At 44.0% G+C, this 15,319-nt stretch overlaps 1 protein-coding gene across 1 annotated transcript; it reads left to right on the forward strand.

Annotated features, from left to right (window-relative positions):
* The first annotated feature begins 627 nt into the window (after positions 1-627).
* On the forward strand, positions 628-14,754 carry PTGER3 (prostaglandin E receptor 3). The gene is made up of 2 exons (XM_030572744.1): positions 628-1,482; positions 12,676-14,754. The coding sequence occupies exons 1-2, from the start codon at positions 628-630 to the stop codon at positions 12,961-12,963; spliced, it is 1,143 nt and encodes a 380-aa protein (XP_030428604.1). The 3' UTR covers positions 12,964-14,754.
* The last annotated feature ends 565 nt before the right edge of the window (positions 14,755-15,319 follow it).

Consider the following 15,319-nt stretch of genomic DNA (forward strand, 5'->3'; position numbering starts at 1 on the left):
CCTCTCGTGCCTCCCGTCCCAAATTACAACTAAATAAAAGGAAACCTCGTGATGTGCCGAAATGGTCGGAGGGCTCAGAGTCCCCCCCGCCCCCGCGCAGCTCCCTGGCAGGAACAACCTGTAGGAGGGAAAATGTGACCAGGAGCAGAACGCTCTGTGGCAACTCTGCTCCGCGTGGCACTGTCGGTACAGCCGCCCCGGGCGTGACGCGGTGCCCAGCGCGGGCCAGGCTAGAGCTGGGCTGCTCGCTGCCCATGCGGGGCTGGGCGGATTGTTACCGCCCTTACCTGGAAACCGGCTCCGGAGGCGCCTGGCTCCGTCTCCACCGGCAGAGCGGCACGCGGCGGCTCGCGCGCGGGACCCAGCCAGTGGCAAGCCCCTCTCCCCGCGTCCCGCCGGCTAGCTGGACGCGAGCCGCCCCGCTCGCCAGCCTCTCGGGGGAGGGACGCCCCCCAGCGGAGCTGGACGAATGAAGCCCCGGGGCCCCGCCTCCTCTGCCTTATAGCGCGGCGGCTGGTCCCTTCGGCCCACTGAGCTCCTCGCCATGGGCTGGGGCAGCGCGGCCGCGGCTGGGCGGCTGCTGCTGCGGCTGCGGCGGCGGCTCCGCTCCCGCGCCAAGCCGGCGGCATGACGCCCCCCCAGCTCTGTGTGGGGGGCCGCTTCAACCACACCGCTCCCAGCATGTGGGGCGGCGCCAGCGCCACGCGGGGGGCCGACAACGGCACGGCGCGCCCCGCGGAGGGGTGCGGCTCGGTCTCGGTGGCGTTCCCCTTGAGCATGATGCTGACGGGCACGGTGGGCAATGCCCTGGCCATGCTGCTGGTGTCCCGCGCCTGCCGGAGGAAGGAGAACACGCGGAAGAAGTCCTTCCTGCTGTGCATCGGCTCCCTGGCGCTCACCGACCTCACCGGCCAGCTCCTCACCAGCCCCGTGGTCATCGCCGTGTATCTGGCCAACAGGAACTGGCAGGAGCTGGACCCCTCGGGCAACCTGTGCGCCTTCTTTGGGTTCTGCATGACCGTCTTCGGCCTCTGCCCCCTCTTCATCGCCAGTGCCATGGCCGTAGAAAGGACCCTGGCCATCAGAGCGCCTCACTGGTACGCCAGCCACATGCGAACCAGGGTGACCAAGACTGTCTTGTTCAGCATCTGGCTGGCGGTGTTTGCCTTTGCCCTCCTGCCCATAGCTGGTTTAGGGCGGTACACCCTGCAGTGGCCAGGGACCTGGTGTTTTATCAGCACCGGGGACAACCACGCTGTGGGCAACACCTTCTTCGCTTCAGCCTTTGCCTTTCTGGGACTTTCCTCTCTGATCCTCATCATGGCGTGTAACTTGGCCACAATCAAAGCTTTAGTGGCTCGGTGCAGGACCAAACCCTCAGCCTCTCAGTCCAGCAAGCAGTGGGGGAGAATCACCATGGAAACACTGGTCCAGCTGTTGGGGATCATGTGTGTTCTCTTTGCTTGTTGGTCACCACTGTTGGTAGGTTATCTTTTAATTTGCTGTGTGATATTGCTAACCCCACAGCATTCTTTCACAGAGAATGGGGGTGATGGTTACAGTATTTGGGGGGGGAAGCAAACTTGTCACATCCAACTCCCTAAAACATTGTTTTTGTGTCCTCCCCAACTTTCAGCCTGCTTTGTAGGGGAAATAAGCAAGTGGAGGGGGGCACACCCTGTTGAAGAGAATTGAGTAGGAAGATACAGGTTTAAGGGAATCCCTGAGTGATAAGTACTGGGGATAGGAGCAGGTGCAGGGCACGGTATGTATGGGAGGACCCCGTGGGATGCAGAGCTGAGGATGGACAAATACAAGGGGACCCACTATGGAGAGCTAGTAGAGCTATGGGTGACCTGTATGAGGGTCCTCTTGAGGAACTGTGCAGGGATGAGTGTGATATAGGGGACAGATCCCCCTGGAGAGGAGGTTAATGGGGGGATGGAGGTTCAGAAAGACCTTGATGAAGAGCTGATAGGGTCTCAGCTGGAGTATTGTATTCAGTTCTGGGCACCACATTTCAGGAAGGATATGCAGAAATTGGAGAAAGTCCAGAGGAGAGCAGCAAAAATGATTAAAGGCCTAGAAAACATGACCTACAAGGAAAGATAGAAAAAAACAGGGTTGTTTAGTCTGAAAAAGAGAAGACCAAAGGGGACTTGATAACAGTCTTCAAGTATGCAAAAGATTGTTATAAGGCGGAGGGTGAATATTTGTTCTCCTTATCCACTGAGTACAGCACAAGAAGTTATAGGCTTAAATTGCAGCAAGGGAGATTTAGTTTAGACATTAGCAAAAACTTTCTAACTGTAAGAGTGTTAAGCACTGAACCAAATTACCCAGGATGGTTGTGGAGTCTGGGTCATGGGAGGTTTTTAAGAACAGTTTAGACCAGGGGTAGGCAACCTATAGCATGGGTGCCGAAGGCAGCACGTGAACTGATTTTTCAGTGGCAGTCTCACTGCCCGGGTCCTGGCCACCAGTCCGGGGGTCTCTGCATTTTAACTTAATTTAAAATGAAGCTTCTTAAATATTTTGAAACCTTATTTACTTTACATACAACAATAGTTTAGTTATATATTATAGACTTATAGAAAGAGACCTTCTAAAAAGGTTAAAATGTATTATTGGCATGCAAAACCTTAAATTAGAATGAATAAATGAAGACTCTGCACACCACTTCTGAAAGGTTGCTGACCCCTGGTTTAGACAAATATATGTCAGGCATGGTCAAAGTCCTGCTTCAGTGCAGGAGACTGAACTAGATGAGCTGTCATATTTCTGTCATTGTGTAGAATGGGGGCTGTCATAAGCTGTGGGCATTTGCAGAACATTCAAGGAGGGCTGGTAGAATGAAGGTTTGGGGAAGAGAGGTGGGAAATGAGGGATTTGCAAAGAAGGAAGAAAAGAAACTGAGAACATGAAGGAAAATGTGGATCTTAGAAGAGATTAGAGACGCTAATGTATTTGGCAGGCAGGTAGGAGTGAGTGAAATGAAAGAAGAGGGAGATTGATGGGGGATTTGAAAGTTCAGAACATCATTCAAAGACTGGTGTTAGCAAAGGGTCAAAACACACCAGGACTTGTGTGGTTCTGCTGCCTGGATAGCAGAGAGCAAGATGAGCAGTTCTATATTCTCTGAACTATGAAGTATGGCAGGGATGTTTTTGCTCACCCAAGCACAGCAAGGGATCTACCCACTGGAGCGCTGAGAAGCCTAGAGATGGTGAAATAGGGCACCAAATGCTGAGGCTATCACTCCTCTTCAGGATCTCAGGAGGAAGTGTGTACTGCTGGAAGCCTTCTGGTGATGGGGGCCTCATGTTAAAGGGAGGAAAATGTCTTTTTTTCTGCACCAACCTTACACACATATTCCACTGCTTTGAGAGAGAAGATCTGACCTGGGCCCTGTTAGTGACCTCTCACTTGTTACACTGGTTATTTCATTCAAGGTTTGTTCCCTGTGTCATATTTTTGGCAGTTTTTAGAGAACTAGTGATGACAGTAAACACTGCAACATTTCAGCATTTTTTAAAAGAGGCTTATCACACAACTTTTAGCCTTTCTTCTTCTGTTCTTTTTTTGCTCAGTCCCTTCCTTGTTGATCTGGGGCAAACCCCTTTTCAGAAGTATCGGGCCCTGAATGTAGGATGTGTGTGTTTCCACTGCATGAGACTTGGCCGAGGGGTGGGAGAAGGGGACGATATCTGTAGCCCTGTAGACTCTGAAGCATGGTGGAGACTTTGCCCCCACAGGATAGTATTATGAATGGTGCTAGAGCATCCAGCACCTGGACCCACCAGACATGTTCCAGTGTGTGTGCATGCACATGTCTTTGAAGGGAAGAGGTGTAACTAGCTATGGGGCCTACTACCCACAACAGGGGTGCAGGAACAATTTTTATACTGAAGGTGCTGAGAACCATTGAACAAAACTGTAAACCCTGTATATAATGGAAACCACTTGGAGCCAGGTGGTGCAGCAGCACCCCTAGTTCCAGCACCTTTGGCCCACAGTGACTCCACCGTTGTTCCATGGCCTGGTAGGGAGACTTCTTCCCCCTCTGGGACCCCTGCAGATCTCCCCTACACATGGCTCATGTATTAGGGTGGAGGATTTGGCCCTTACAATTGACTAGTGCAGCTACCTTGGGAAGAATGGCTAGTGGTGCTACTGGAATATTCCATGTAAATAAGATAGCATTAGAAATGAGCTAGTACTGCCCAATGAATTTTTTTTTGTAAATTAATAACATCCCAGGAAAATCTTAAAACCATCCTTTCCCCTCCCCTCGCAGCAGAGATCATTAATGGTTTTTCATGGGCCCATAACTTCTAATCTGTCCCATTTAATGGCCTCCTTTCTGGATTAGATCTCTATGAAATTGTTTGCAAAAATATACGTGCCAAAGTCTGGTCTGTTATACACAAATGAAAGCTTGCTGAGATTAGTGGAGATACATTTTCTTATACATATCTAAATTCAGCCATGGAATTTCTATCAGAGTTAAAGGAAGTTTGTACATGGGATTGGTACAATAACTGTATTTATATGTTAGACTATGAAAAACCTTGGGCAGATAAGGCCTTTAAAATGGCATAATTGTACTGAATAGCAGTACGTAATCAAATAGAAAAAGTAGCTCTCAAGTTCAAACATAATTTTTGATATCACACTAGGCTGTGGTTTGGTAATGGGCAATATTAGAAATATTAGACCTTAGGGGGGAGGGATAGCTCAGTGGTTTGAGCATTAGCCTCCTAAACCCAGGGTTGTGAATTCAATCCTTGAGGGGGCCACTTAGGGATCTGGGGCAAAAATTGGTCCTGCTAGTGAAGGCAGGGGGCTGGACTCAATGATCTTTCAAGGTCCCTTCCAGTTCTAGGAGATTGGTATATCTCCAATTTTAAAAAAAAAAATCAGTAACCATATTGCAAACCTAGGGAAAATTGCTTTCTAAATGACAGACAAGACAATGTTCTACTCTTAAGAGCACCAGCATAGCCTCGATTTGACCACATCTCAGCAGCAATGTAAGAGCAAATGCTGTAGTGAGCCCTCAAAGCAGTAAGGTACACCTCTACCTCAATATAACATTGTCCTTGGGAGCCAAAAAATCTTACCACGTTATTGGTGAAACCGTGTTATATTGAATTTGCTTTGATCCACTGGAGTGCGCAGCCCCGCCTCCCCAGAGCACTGCTTTACCGTGTTATATCCAAATTCATGTTATATCGGGTGGCGTTATATCGAGGTAGCGTTGTATCTTTTCGTTCACAGGATTTAATGCAGCACATTAGAACGTGATAGTGAATTAGAGCTCAATGGCAATTGCTAGAATTGGCCAAAGAGGTGCACTGTCACCCACTGTCACTACTTCCTCGTTGAATCTTTCCACCCAGAAGCCTATTCAGCCTTGTAGAATGGGGATTGTGGATGTGGTTCCACTGCACAAGGTGTATGGGGCCTGAAGGCAGGAGAGCTATGCAGGATCCTCCTGGCTTTGGCTTCATTAATTTTCCCACAGGGCCATACTCACTATTTTTCCTTCAGTGGCAGGAGTTCATGCAGCTGTTCTCAAAGTCTATTTGAATAGGCTTTTTCTAGTTAAAATTTAAAATTTACATACTTTAGAAACAGCCGCAGAGACTTCTCCTTAAAGACATTCAAGGTGGCTGTCATTTTTGCTGCCATGAAACAGACTTGGATATACAGGAGGCTACAAAACTCTGTGGAGTCTCAACTCTGCCCCAACACCCCCATTAACAAGTTTGAATTCCTCCTGGCTCTTTGAAGTTAAGGGGAATTTTGCTACTGACTTCAATAGGCCAGGATTTCACTCCCAGTATGGAAAATATTTGTCCTTAGCCTTAATTATTTGAGGGTCAATACACTAGCTGATTCTTAACCTGACCAATTGATACAAGGCCATAAACTGCAAATTTAGTCATGTGCATAAGTGTTTCTGGTATCTGGCCCCTAATGAGTGTTTATACAGCCAGAATCTCTACTGGTCTCCCAGATACCAGATGTCTCCTTCCACTATGAATACTTTGAAAGCCTTATTGTGTGTATCTTGGTAGCTTATTTTTCTTGCCGCTTTATTACTTTTCCTAATGTAATATTAAAGCTATAAGAGACAAGAATAGCTCCATTTTTTGAAACATGGGAATTGTCTGTCATTGTCTGGGAAACTAAGTAAGCCAAAGACTACATGTAATGACTTCTTCATTGTTCACTAGTACAGTACATTGAATACAGAGCTAAAGCAATTTCAGACTACTTCCATTTTGTTTGTCATATTTTGCTTTTACTCTTATTGTGTAGATAGTGCCTAAAATGTGCAAAGTGTTTTCCAAATGCAGAGGAACACACAATCCTCTCTTTAAAAGGTAGAAGGATCTCTCAAGTCTTTTTCACCAAGCCATACATTTTTAAGCAAAATGGCCTTTTCTCTTTTTTACACACACGCTCCAAAAAATATCCCCTCCTTTACTACTGTGTAGCAATGCTTCTTGCCGATTTATTTTAAATAACGTTTTTTCAGATTAAAAGCAGAAAGACAAAACTATTTGACTTATACTGCAAGGGTGCCCTCCACTTTACTGAATGCATCTATGTCAAGAGAAAGAGAGGTATCTGCATGCAGCGAGGAGAAAAAAGGGACAGTCACAGAAGAAGTTGGACAGACCATCTGAGGCTTTTAAACATAATTGATATTGTGAGAAACTATTTAGGGAGCTGTAGAGAGAAGGAAGAGAGATCCTCTAACATTTTGCTATAAAAAGGTCAGCACTGAGTGCTGAACTGGCAACTGACCTGACCTTTACAAATCAAAGGCAGAGCCAGTTAAAAACATACTGGGCAGCAGACCTTTGAATTTGTTTTATCTTATTTCTTCTGCCTGTCTGCTTGAGACTCTGCTGATACTCAGAGTGAATTAATGAGTTGTATTTGTTTCTTTATGAAATGACATCACTTCAAAACTTTTTATGAATTTTCGAGGAGCCCGGTTCCATAAATCTTCTTCTGTTCAGTGTGTTAGCCTCTATGCCAATATGTTTCCCTCTTGGATTCATAGTCCTAAAGTTCAGAGCAGGCATTATAGAACAATTAGTGGGGGTTTTGTAATAATTAAAAAGAATAATTCTAGAATAATTAAAAAGATTCGCACACACTAGGAACAATGAGCCTGATTCTGATCTCACTTGTCTCAGAATGAATTGTGAGTAACTCTATTGTAGTCAGTAGCGTGTCAGAGTAAAACCATCATACAGGAGATCAGAATCAGCCTAACATAGCCCATAGATAGGAAATCTAAAGTATATTTTCTCCCTTGATATTTGTGTTTAACTCCCATGGAATTTCTTCTATGTGCATTAACGGGAGAATTGCCTTGTAATTGCCTTGTCCCTCTTTTCCTAGCATAGATGATTTAAATTTGGTACATAAATAGTTTTAACATTATGAGTAATCATTACAGAACAATTCTTAATTTTTTTAAAAATACTATATCTGCTAGAATGTATTTGCCATGACTACACTTATAATTTGTGCATACAATACTTCGGAATACAAAGCCATTAACCCTTTAAGGCTAACTCAAAAAATACAGAGATTTTTTTCAGGACAGAAGGGATTGTTATGATTATCTAGTCCAGGAGTAGCCAGCCTGAGAAGGAGCCAGAATTTACCAATGTATATTGCCAAAGGGCCACAATAATATGTAAACAGCTCCCCCCTGCTCCCAGTGCCTCCCACCCACTGGCAGCCTCACCAATCAGTGCTTCCTGCTCCCTCCCTGCACCTCCCAATCAGCTGTTTTGTGGCGTGCAGGAGGCCCGGGGCGGGGAGGGAGGAGGTTCAAGGCCATGGCTGGCTCAGGAGAGGGGATGGAAAGGGGTGAAGTGGGGGAAGGGCCTGTGGCAGAGCCAGGGTTGAGCAGTAAGCACCCCCGAGCATATTGAAAAGTTGGCGCCAGTAGCTCTAGCTCCGGAGTCAGTGCCTATACAAGGAGCCGCATATTAATTTCTGAAGATTCACATGGCACCGGAGCCACAGGCTGGCCACCCCTGATCTAGTCTGACATCCTGTGTAAACATAGGCCAAAAGGAGAGGCTTTCATTGAAACCCCAGGTACACTACTCATTTTTATCTATAATTGCATTAAAACAACTATTCTGAACATTTTGTAAGTATTTTCCAGCTTAAAAAGTCAGTTTTTCCCAGAATCATTTGTTTATGCTGTAGAGACTTTGGTAAAATGAGATTTGTATTCTGTAGCTTAATGGTTTTTTTTTTTTGTGTGTTTTTTTTTTGAGTAAACCGCTGTTGTTAATGAGTTTTGAAAACCCTTATTATTAACTCAGTAATAAACCCTTACATGGACAATGCTGTTTTAGGCCTATCTCTTGGAAATGGGGCTAGGGTTGCCAACTTTCTGATGGCAGAAAACTGAACATCCGTGCCCCGAGGCCCTGCCCCTTCTCCGAGGCCCCCACCACCTGCTCTCTCCATCCTCCCTCCCTCTGTCGCTTGCTCTCCCGCACCCTCACTTACTCGCTTATTTTCACTGGGCTGGGGTTGAGGTACAAGAGGGGGTGAGGGCGCCAGTTGGGGTGCAAGCTCTGGGATGGGGCCAGGGATGAGGGGTTTGGAGTGTGGGAGGGGGCTCCAAGCTGGTGCAGGGTGTTGGGCTGTGGGAGGGGATATGGACTGGCTCCGAGGTGGGGTCAGCAGTGAGGGGTTCAGGGTGTGGGAAGGGGCTCTGGGCTGAGGAGTGGGGAGGTGAGGGCTCCGGCTGGGGGTGCAGGCTCTGGGGTGAGGCTGGGGATGAGGGGTTTGAAATGCATGCGGGGGTTCTGGACTAGGGCTGAGGGGTTCAGAGTGCGCGAGGGAGCTATGGGCTGGGGCTGGGGCAGAGTGTTGGGGTGTGGGAGGGGATGAGGGGTGTGGGCTTCAAGTGGCACTTACCTCAGGCAGCTCCTAGGAAGCAGCAACATGTCCCTCGGGCTCGTAGGTGCAGGTGTGACCAGCAGGCTCTGCGCACTACCCCTGTCCACAGGTGCTGCCCCCACAACTCCCATTGGCCACGGTTCCAGGCTAATAGACTCATAGACTCTAGGACTGGAAGGGACCTCGAGAGGTCATCGAGTCCAGTCCCCTGCCCTCATGGCAGGACCAAATACTGTCTAGACCATCCCTAATAGACATTTATCTAACCTACTCTTAAATGTCTCCAGAGATGGAGATTCCACAATTTCCCTAGGCAATCTATTCCAGTGTTTAACTACCCTGACAGTTAGGAACTTTTTCCTAATGTCCAACCTAAATCTCCCTTGCTGCAGTTTAAGTTTAATGGGAGCTGCGAAGCCAGCACTCGGGTGGCACTTGCGTCGCAGGCATGGGAAGGGAGTGGAGCGCTCCTGGCCACCCCTGCAGCTAGGAACCAGACGGACATGCTGGACACTTCCAGGAGCCATGCAGAGCTGGCCACTGCAGCCAACTGGACTTTTAGCAGCCTGGTCAGCTGTGCTGACCAGAGCCACCTGGGTCCCTTTTCGACTGGCGTGCCCGTCAAAAACCAGATCCCTGGCAACCCTAAATGAGGTTAGTCAGAGGTTACTATTGTGAGGAACAGGCAAGGAGCAGCAAGGTCCTCAGAAGCTCTGGACATCAGTCCTCTATGATGGGAATTGTAGAGGAATTGTCAGGTAGATGACAGTGCCTGGACCCTGGGGAAGGCTTGGTCAAAAAAGGAGGATATAGGGGAAGTGATGTTGTATTGTTATCACTTAAAATTAGACAACAGTAGAGGCTTAAGTATATTTTATATAATTTAAAATAAAACTGGAAATAATCATGGGCAGAAGTCTTTAAAAAATAAAACTAAATTAATGGAAGCTTCAATCAGTAAGTTGTTCATGAAACAGGCTATTGTAATCTTTGGGTGAGCTAGAAGTTTAGCTCATTGTCCTTCTCCACTGCCTAAAAAAACCCAGCTTCCATAGAAAAGCACTGCCATAATACAAATAATAATTATGAGATGTAAATATGTTTCTGTGTGTACATTACAGCCAATGTGTACACACAATGGGTACACTGCTCTGTAATACAAATAATAATTATGAGATGTAAATATGTCTCTGTGTGTGTTCCAGCAAATGGAAACCAAACTGTAATTAATTAACATTCCCAGCATTCAGGTTATTTTCTTCAGGATCAGTATTTGAGGAACTCTGAAATATGATAGCCCTTATAATCCTTTTAAGCTTGTGCTGCTATCTCAGAATTCATGAAATTGCAATATCAATTGGCAGATAAAATACAGTATTTATGAAGAATCTGCTTTCATGTGCCAGTTGCTATCTGTTTTGTTTATATTACATAATACTCCACATGGAGTGTTAAATTGCTTTGCTGAAAATTTCACTTTAAACAACATATAAGGTTATAATTTCATGAATTCTGTGTTGGCCTATTAAAATAATTTTAACTGAAGTCTGTAAAAGTTACAGGGCTAGATCCTCAGCTGGTGTAAATCACTGAAGTCACTGGAGCCGCAGAGATTTATATCAACAGAGGATCTGGCCCATAATTTGTATAGTAATGTAAATTAATCACCCTGTTTTATTAACTATAAACTACATAAAGCAATGGGGCAATTCACATAGAATCATGGACGCTAGAGACAATACAAAGCTATTATGTCATTAAGTACATTTTCCTGGTAGTGCAAGATTATGTATTCTGCATTATAAATTTACTAACAATCTGTCCAATCTAATTTTAAATGTCTGCTCACAACATGTTGTATATATGAAAGCTCAAAGACTCCCAGCAAGTTCATAAAATAAAGCAATTTAAAAGAGCATTCATTCTATTTAAAAACAAACAAATTCAAACTTGTACTAAGTCTAATGTTTCAGCTTGAGAACTCTAGCTTCTGGAGATCTGTGTGACTGGTGATCACTGAGGACAAAACTACTGATGAGCATTCCTAACTTCCAGAGGTCCCACTTAACTATTTTTAGCCAGCCATCCTCCAGAATTGTAATTTGTAATTATGTGCAAGGATTCTTTAGGCCAAATCGTGCCCTTGCTCTTAGGAGACATATTGGGGTATGGGGAGAAGAGGATGGCATCTGTGCACAGAGGGACCAGTCTTTAGGCAGGAATAGCTGGGAAGAGAGCAGGGGGAAGGGAATCCTGTCTCCTGGAGTAGCCTCCACCAACCCATGCATGGCCTCCTTGCAGGATGTAGCAGCATATCTTCTAGCCCTTCCCACTCCTCTGTCCTGCCCACTGATGCTCAGGCAGCCTTCATAGAGATGGAAGAAGAGCTTTGCCTCTTTCCTGTATAACCATGGGCAAATTAACTAAACTCTTATTGGCCTTCATTTTCCTCTCAGTGATGGGGCTAATGATGCTTCTATGTTATGAGATTTATTTCATTAATGTCTATAAAGCACTTCGAGATTTTTAGATGCAAAGGGATCTTGAAGTGCTAATCATTATTTTGATTGATTGAATTATTATATTGCAGTCTTCTGTTGATAAGTCTTTAAAAGCCACAAACCTTGTGGCAATTCATAAACCAACAAGGAAAATTGATTTGCCAAATTCAAATGTCTATTTGTGCCATCCATCTCAATAAGCAATAGCAAATAATGCACAGATCTTATCTAATACCCCCAAGGACTAAGGGGATCACTGACACATCTCTATGATGGTGCTGTTAGTTTAGCAGCTGGCAGTTTGAAATACATGTGTTAGGACTGCCCTGAAGTACAGATTTTCTGAGAGATAGTATGATTGAAGATCTTCAGCTTCTGGGCTGCTTTCTCTACAAATTAATGGCTCTTGTTTTATTTGGGGTAGATAGTGGTAACACATCAAGAAAAGCCGATCTACTGATGCAATTTCTTTTGACAGCTGCCAGACATGTTATACTAGCCAGAGGCATGGCCACTCTGGCCCCATTTTGGGTAGTAGGTACTATAACGTATGGGATATGTCGGTCATGGAAATGCTTGCATAAATGCCCATGTTTAAATGCCCATGACTTTACAATTTGCCTATCTTTTCTCAACCACACCAACTAAAATACTTAGGGGTCAAATAGCCATGCTTATCATTCTTTGTACCTTATTAACTCGTATTATATTGAAGTTTCTTCTCTCAATATGAATTATCCAGCTAGATTTAGCAACATGGGTAAGGGTGGAGGTGGCAGTATGAGCTCTTTTAATTGATTTCCCAAGCTCTGCAATTTCCTAATCTAGATCAGTCCATCTCCCACCTAGCCTTCTGCCAAGTCCCAAAGATGGGAGATAACAGGCTCCTGGCTGGTATCAGTGCCAGATATATTGGATCAAACCAGTAGACAAGGTGGAGGGTAAGATATTTATCTCCCCCCCAATTACTGCTGTGACCTGAAGCACATCCTGCACGCAAATCCACACAACACACAGTATTGTACATAAGACCTCTTTGAATGAAGTTTACTGGGGACAGCCTTTATTTTCCATGATCGTGGTTTGATTTGAGGGAAGTAGCTGGAGGGGATCAGAAGATTCTAATCTGATGGGCCCCTCTCTCATAAGACATTTCTGCCCAAAGAAGTATGGATGTAGTTTATTTTTAATGATACAAATTTTTCTCATCTTTTCTTAGATTATGATGTTGAAAATGATCTTCAGTCACAAGTCGGTTGAACACTGCAAGCCATCTGACAACACAGTTCAAAGCATAGAACTGCAGAAAGAGTGCAATTTCTTCTTGACGGCTGTACGCTTGGCCTCACTAAACCAGATCTTGGACCCCTGGGTTTATCTGCTATTAAGAAAAATTCTCCTCCGAAAGTTTTGTCAGGTAGCAAATGCTATCTCCAGTTGTTCTAATAATGGATGGAAAGGGCGACCTATCATGTTAACAGAGGAAATCAGACAGACAGCAGCATGAAAGAATATTGATACACCTTGCATGCAAATTACTTTTGACAAGTAGTCTTAAGCCTTACTGTGATTTTGGGCATCTGTGGCGTGCCGGTGTCTCCACATAACTAAGCATTGTAGTACTTTTGAATGGACTTAGAATGCCAGACAATTATGTATCTGGTTTGCCAACAATACATAAATATAAACAAAGGAGTATGGCCTATTATTAACAGTTACCTAAAATTATCATAGCTAAAACCATTCAAGCTAAAGAATATGACTTTTTTTCTGCTGTATACATCATATTTTCTGGGGATTTTTCTTTCTTTGAAGGAGAAGAATCAATAATTTTCATGTCAGGTAACATTTGAGACACAGATTCAACAGCTTAAGTTATTGAAAAGACTCGTTACTGTACTTAATTTTGACTCTAAGCTTATCTGCTAGATCCAGATATTATTCCTACCTCCTTTTTAGGGGAAAATGCAAGAGACTTGAGGAAAAAAATAATAGGAGTCCTTTCCTTTCTTTAGATTTCAGTGATTTGTTAGAAGAATTGCCAATGTCGTTGTGTATAATAATGGTGTTCTCTTTCAAGTGCTGAAAGGCAGCAGGAGTCATATGTGCTACATGGGCTTACCATGGTAATTACGGATTTTTAGTAAATGCAAGAATAAACTCACCTGCTGCAAAGGAGAGGGGGCTTTGGGGAACAGCAGAAAGGTACAATCTATCGTTTAAAAAAAAATAAACTTTGCACTTTTTTTTTTTAACAAGTAATACCTTTGAAACACCCATGTTAGTGAAGCATTGTTTCACACTATGGCGATGTAGTCTACTTTAGCTATTCACAGTAGATATCCCTTTCACATAGCAAAAAACTCACCCAATACCTTCAAAGAGCAGCTTTCTCTGTGAAGGTCATGATTCTGGGAACAGAAAGACCTTTCAGCTACCCTGTGGTGTTGGGCACACCACATACACAGCACCACTTTTTTACTTAAGCACCCAAAGGGTGGGTCACTCACAATATGAAATATCAGCCAAGAAACAATAGCTTTTTCCTAAAAGCCAGCTTTCAGAAACATTACAGCCTTGAGATTTTTTTTTCCTTTTTTTAAATCAAGCTCCATTGTCAGCAGAGATTTCAGTTGGAGGATCTCATTACTCAGATCTTTCCTTGAGTAATTTTCAGGTTGGATCATAAGCACTCACATTTCTGCCGAATTGTTTGAACATCTTTTACTAACTCCCTTGTTTTCCTCCAGTTTTTCATGGGCCCATAACTTCTAACCTGTCCCATTTAATGGCCTCCTTTCTGGATTAGATCTCTATGAAATTGTTTGCAAGAATATACGTGCCAAAGTCTGGTCTGTTATACACAAATGCAAGCTTGCTGAGATTAGTGGAGATACATTTTCTTATACATATCTAAATTCAGCCATGGAATTTCTGTCAGAGTTAAAGGAAGTTTGTACATGGGATTGGTACAATAACTGTATTTATATGTTAGACTATGAAAAACCATTGGGCAGATAAGCCTTTAAAATGGCGTAATTGTACTGAATAGCAGTACGTAATCAAATAGAAAAAGTAGCTCTCAAATTCAAACATAATTTTTGATATCACACTAGGCTGTGGTTTGGTAATGGGCAATATTAGAAATATTAGACCTTATGGGGGAGGGATAGCTCAGTGGTTTGAGCATTGGCCTGCTAAACTGAGGGTTATGAGCTCAATCCTTGAGGGGGCCACTTAGGGATTGGGGTAAAAAATTGGTGCTGCTGCTGAAGGAAGCAGACTGGACTTGATGACCTTTCAAGGTCCCTTCCAGTTCTAGGAGATTGGTATATCTCCAATTATTATTTTATTTATAATACTCTTGTAGGTAAGTATAACATTCATGAACAACTAATCTTCCCTCTGTAGGTACACATTGAAATAGCATGAAATATGAAAATCCAAGATGGCAGCCAGAAAGTATTTGGCTAATCACTTTTCATGTCCTTGTGTCTAATCTTCACCATAATGGCAGACAAGAAAGAAAAGTAACTGGAGTTAGATTGGCAGTTAACATTGTATATCAAAGCCTCAGAGATGATTACTTTTAATGTGACATCAGGACTCTGACATCTCAATGATAATTCAAGAAATAGCATAAATTATACTGAGGTACTTAGACATTTTGTAATCCACTGGTTTTACTTTAAATCTACTTGCCTTCTTGTTCAGTTTCACAGTGACACAAAATAAAGATGCTTATTCAGCCCATATATGTCTGAATAAAGAAGAAATCAAGAACCTCATCCAAAACCCTTTGAAGGGTGGGACTTAGGCCGCACCCCTGTCCTCAGCATTTCCTATTGGCTAATTTATGCAGC

Source organism: Gopherus evgoodei, chromosome 8 (assembly GCF_007399415.2).
Source record: "Gopherus evgoodei ecotype Sinaloan lineage chromosome 8, rGopEvg1_v1.p, whole genome shotgun sequence".
In the NCBI taxonomy this organism is placed as follows: domain Eukaryota; kingdom Metazoa; phylum Chordata; order Testudines; family Testudinidae; genus Gopherus; species Gopherus evgoodei.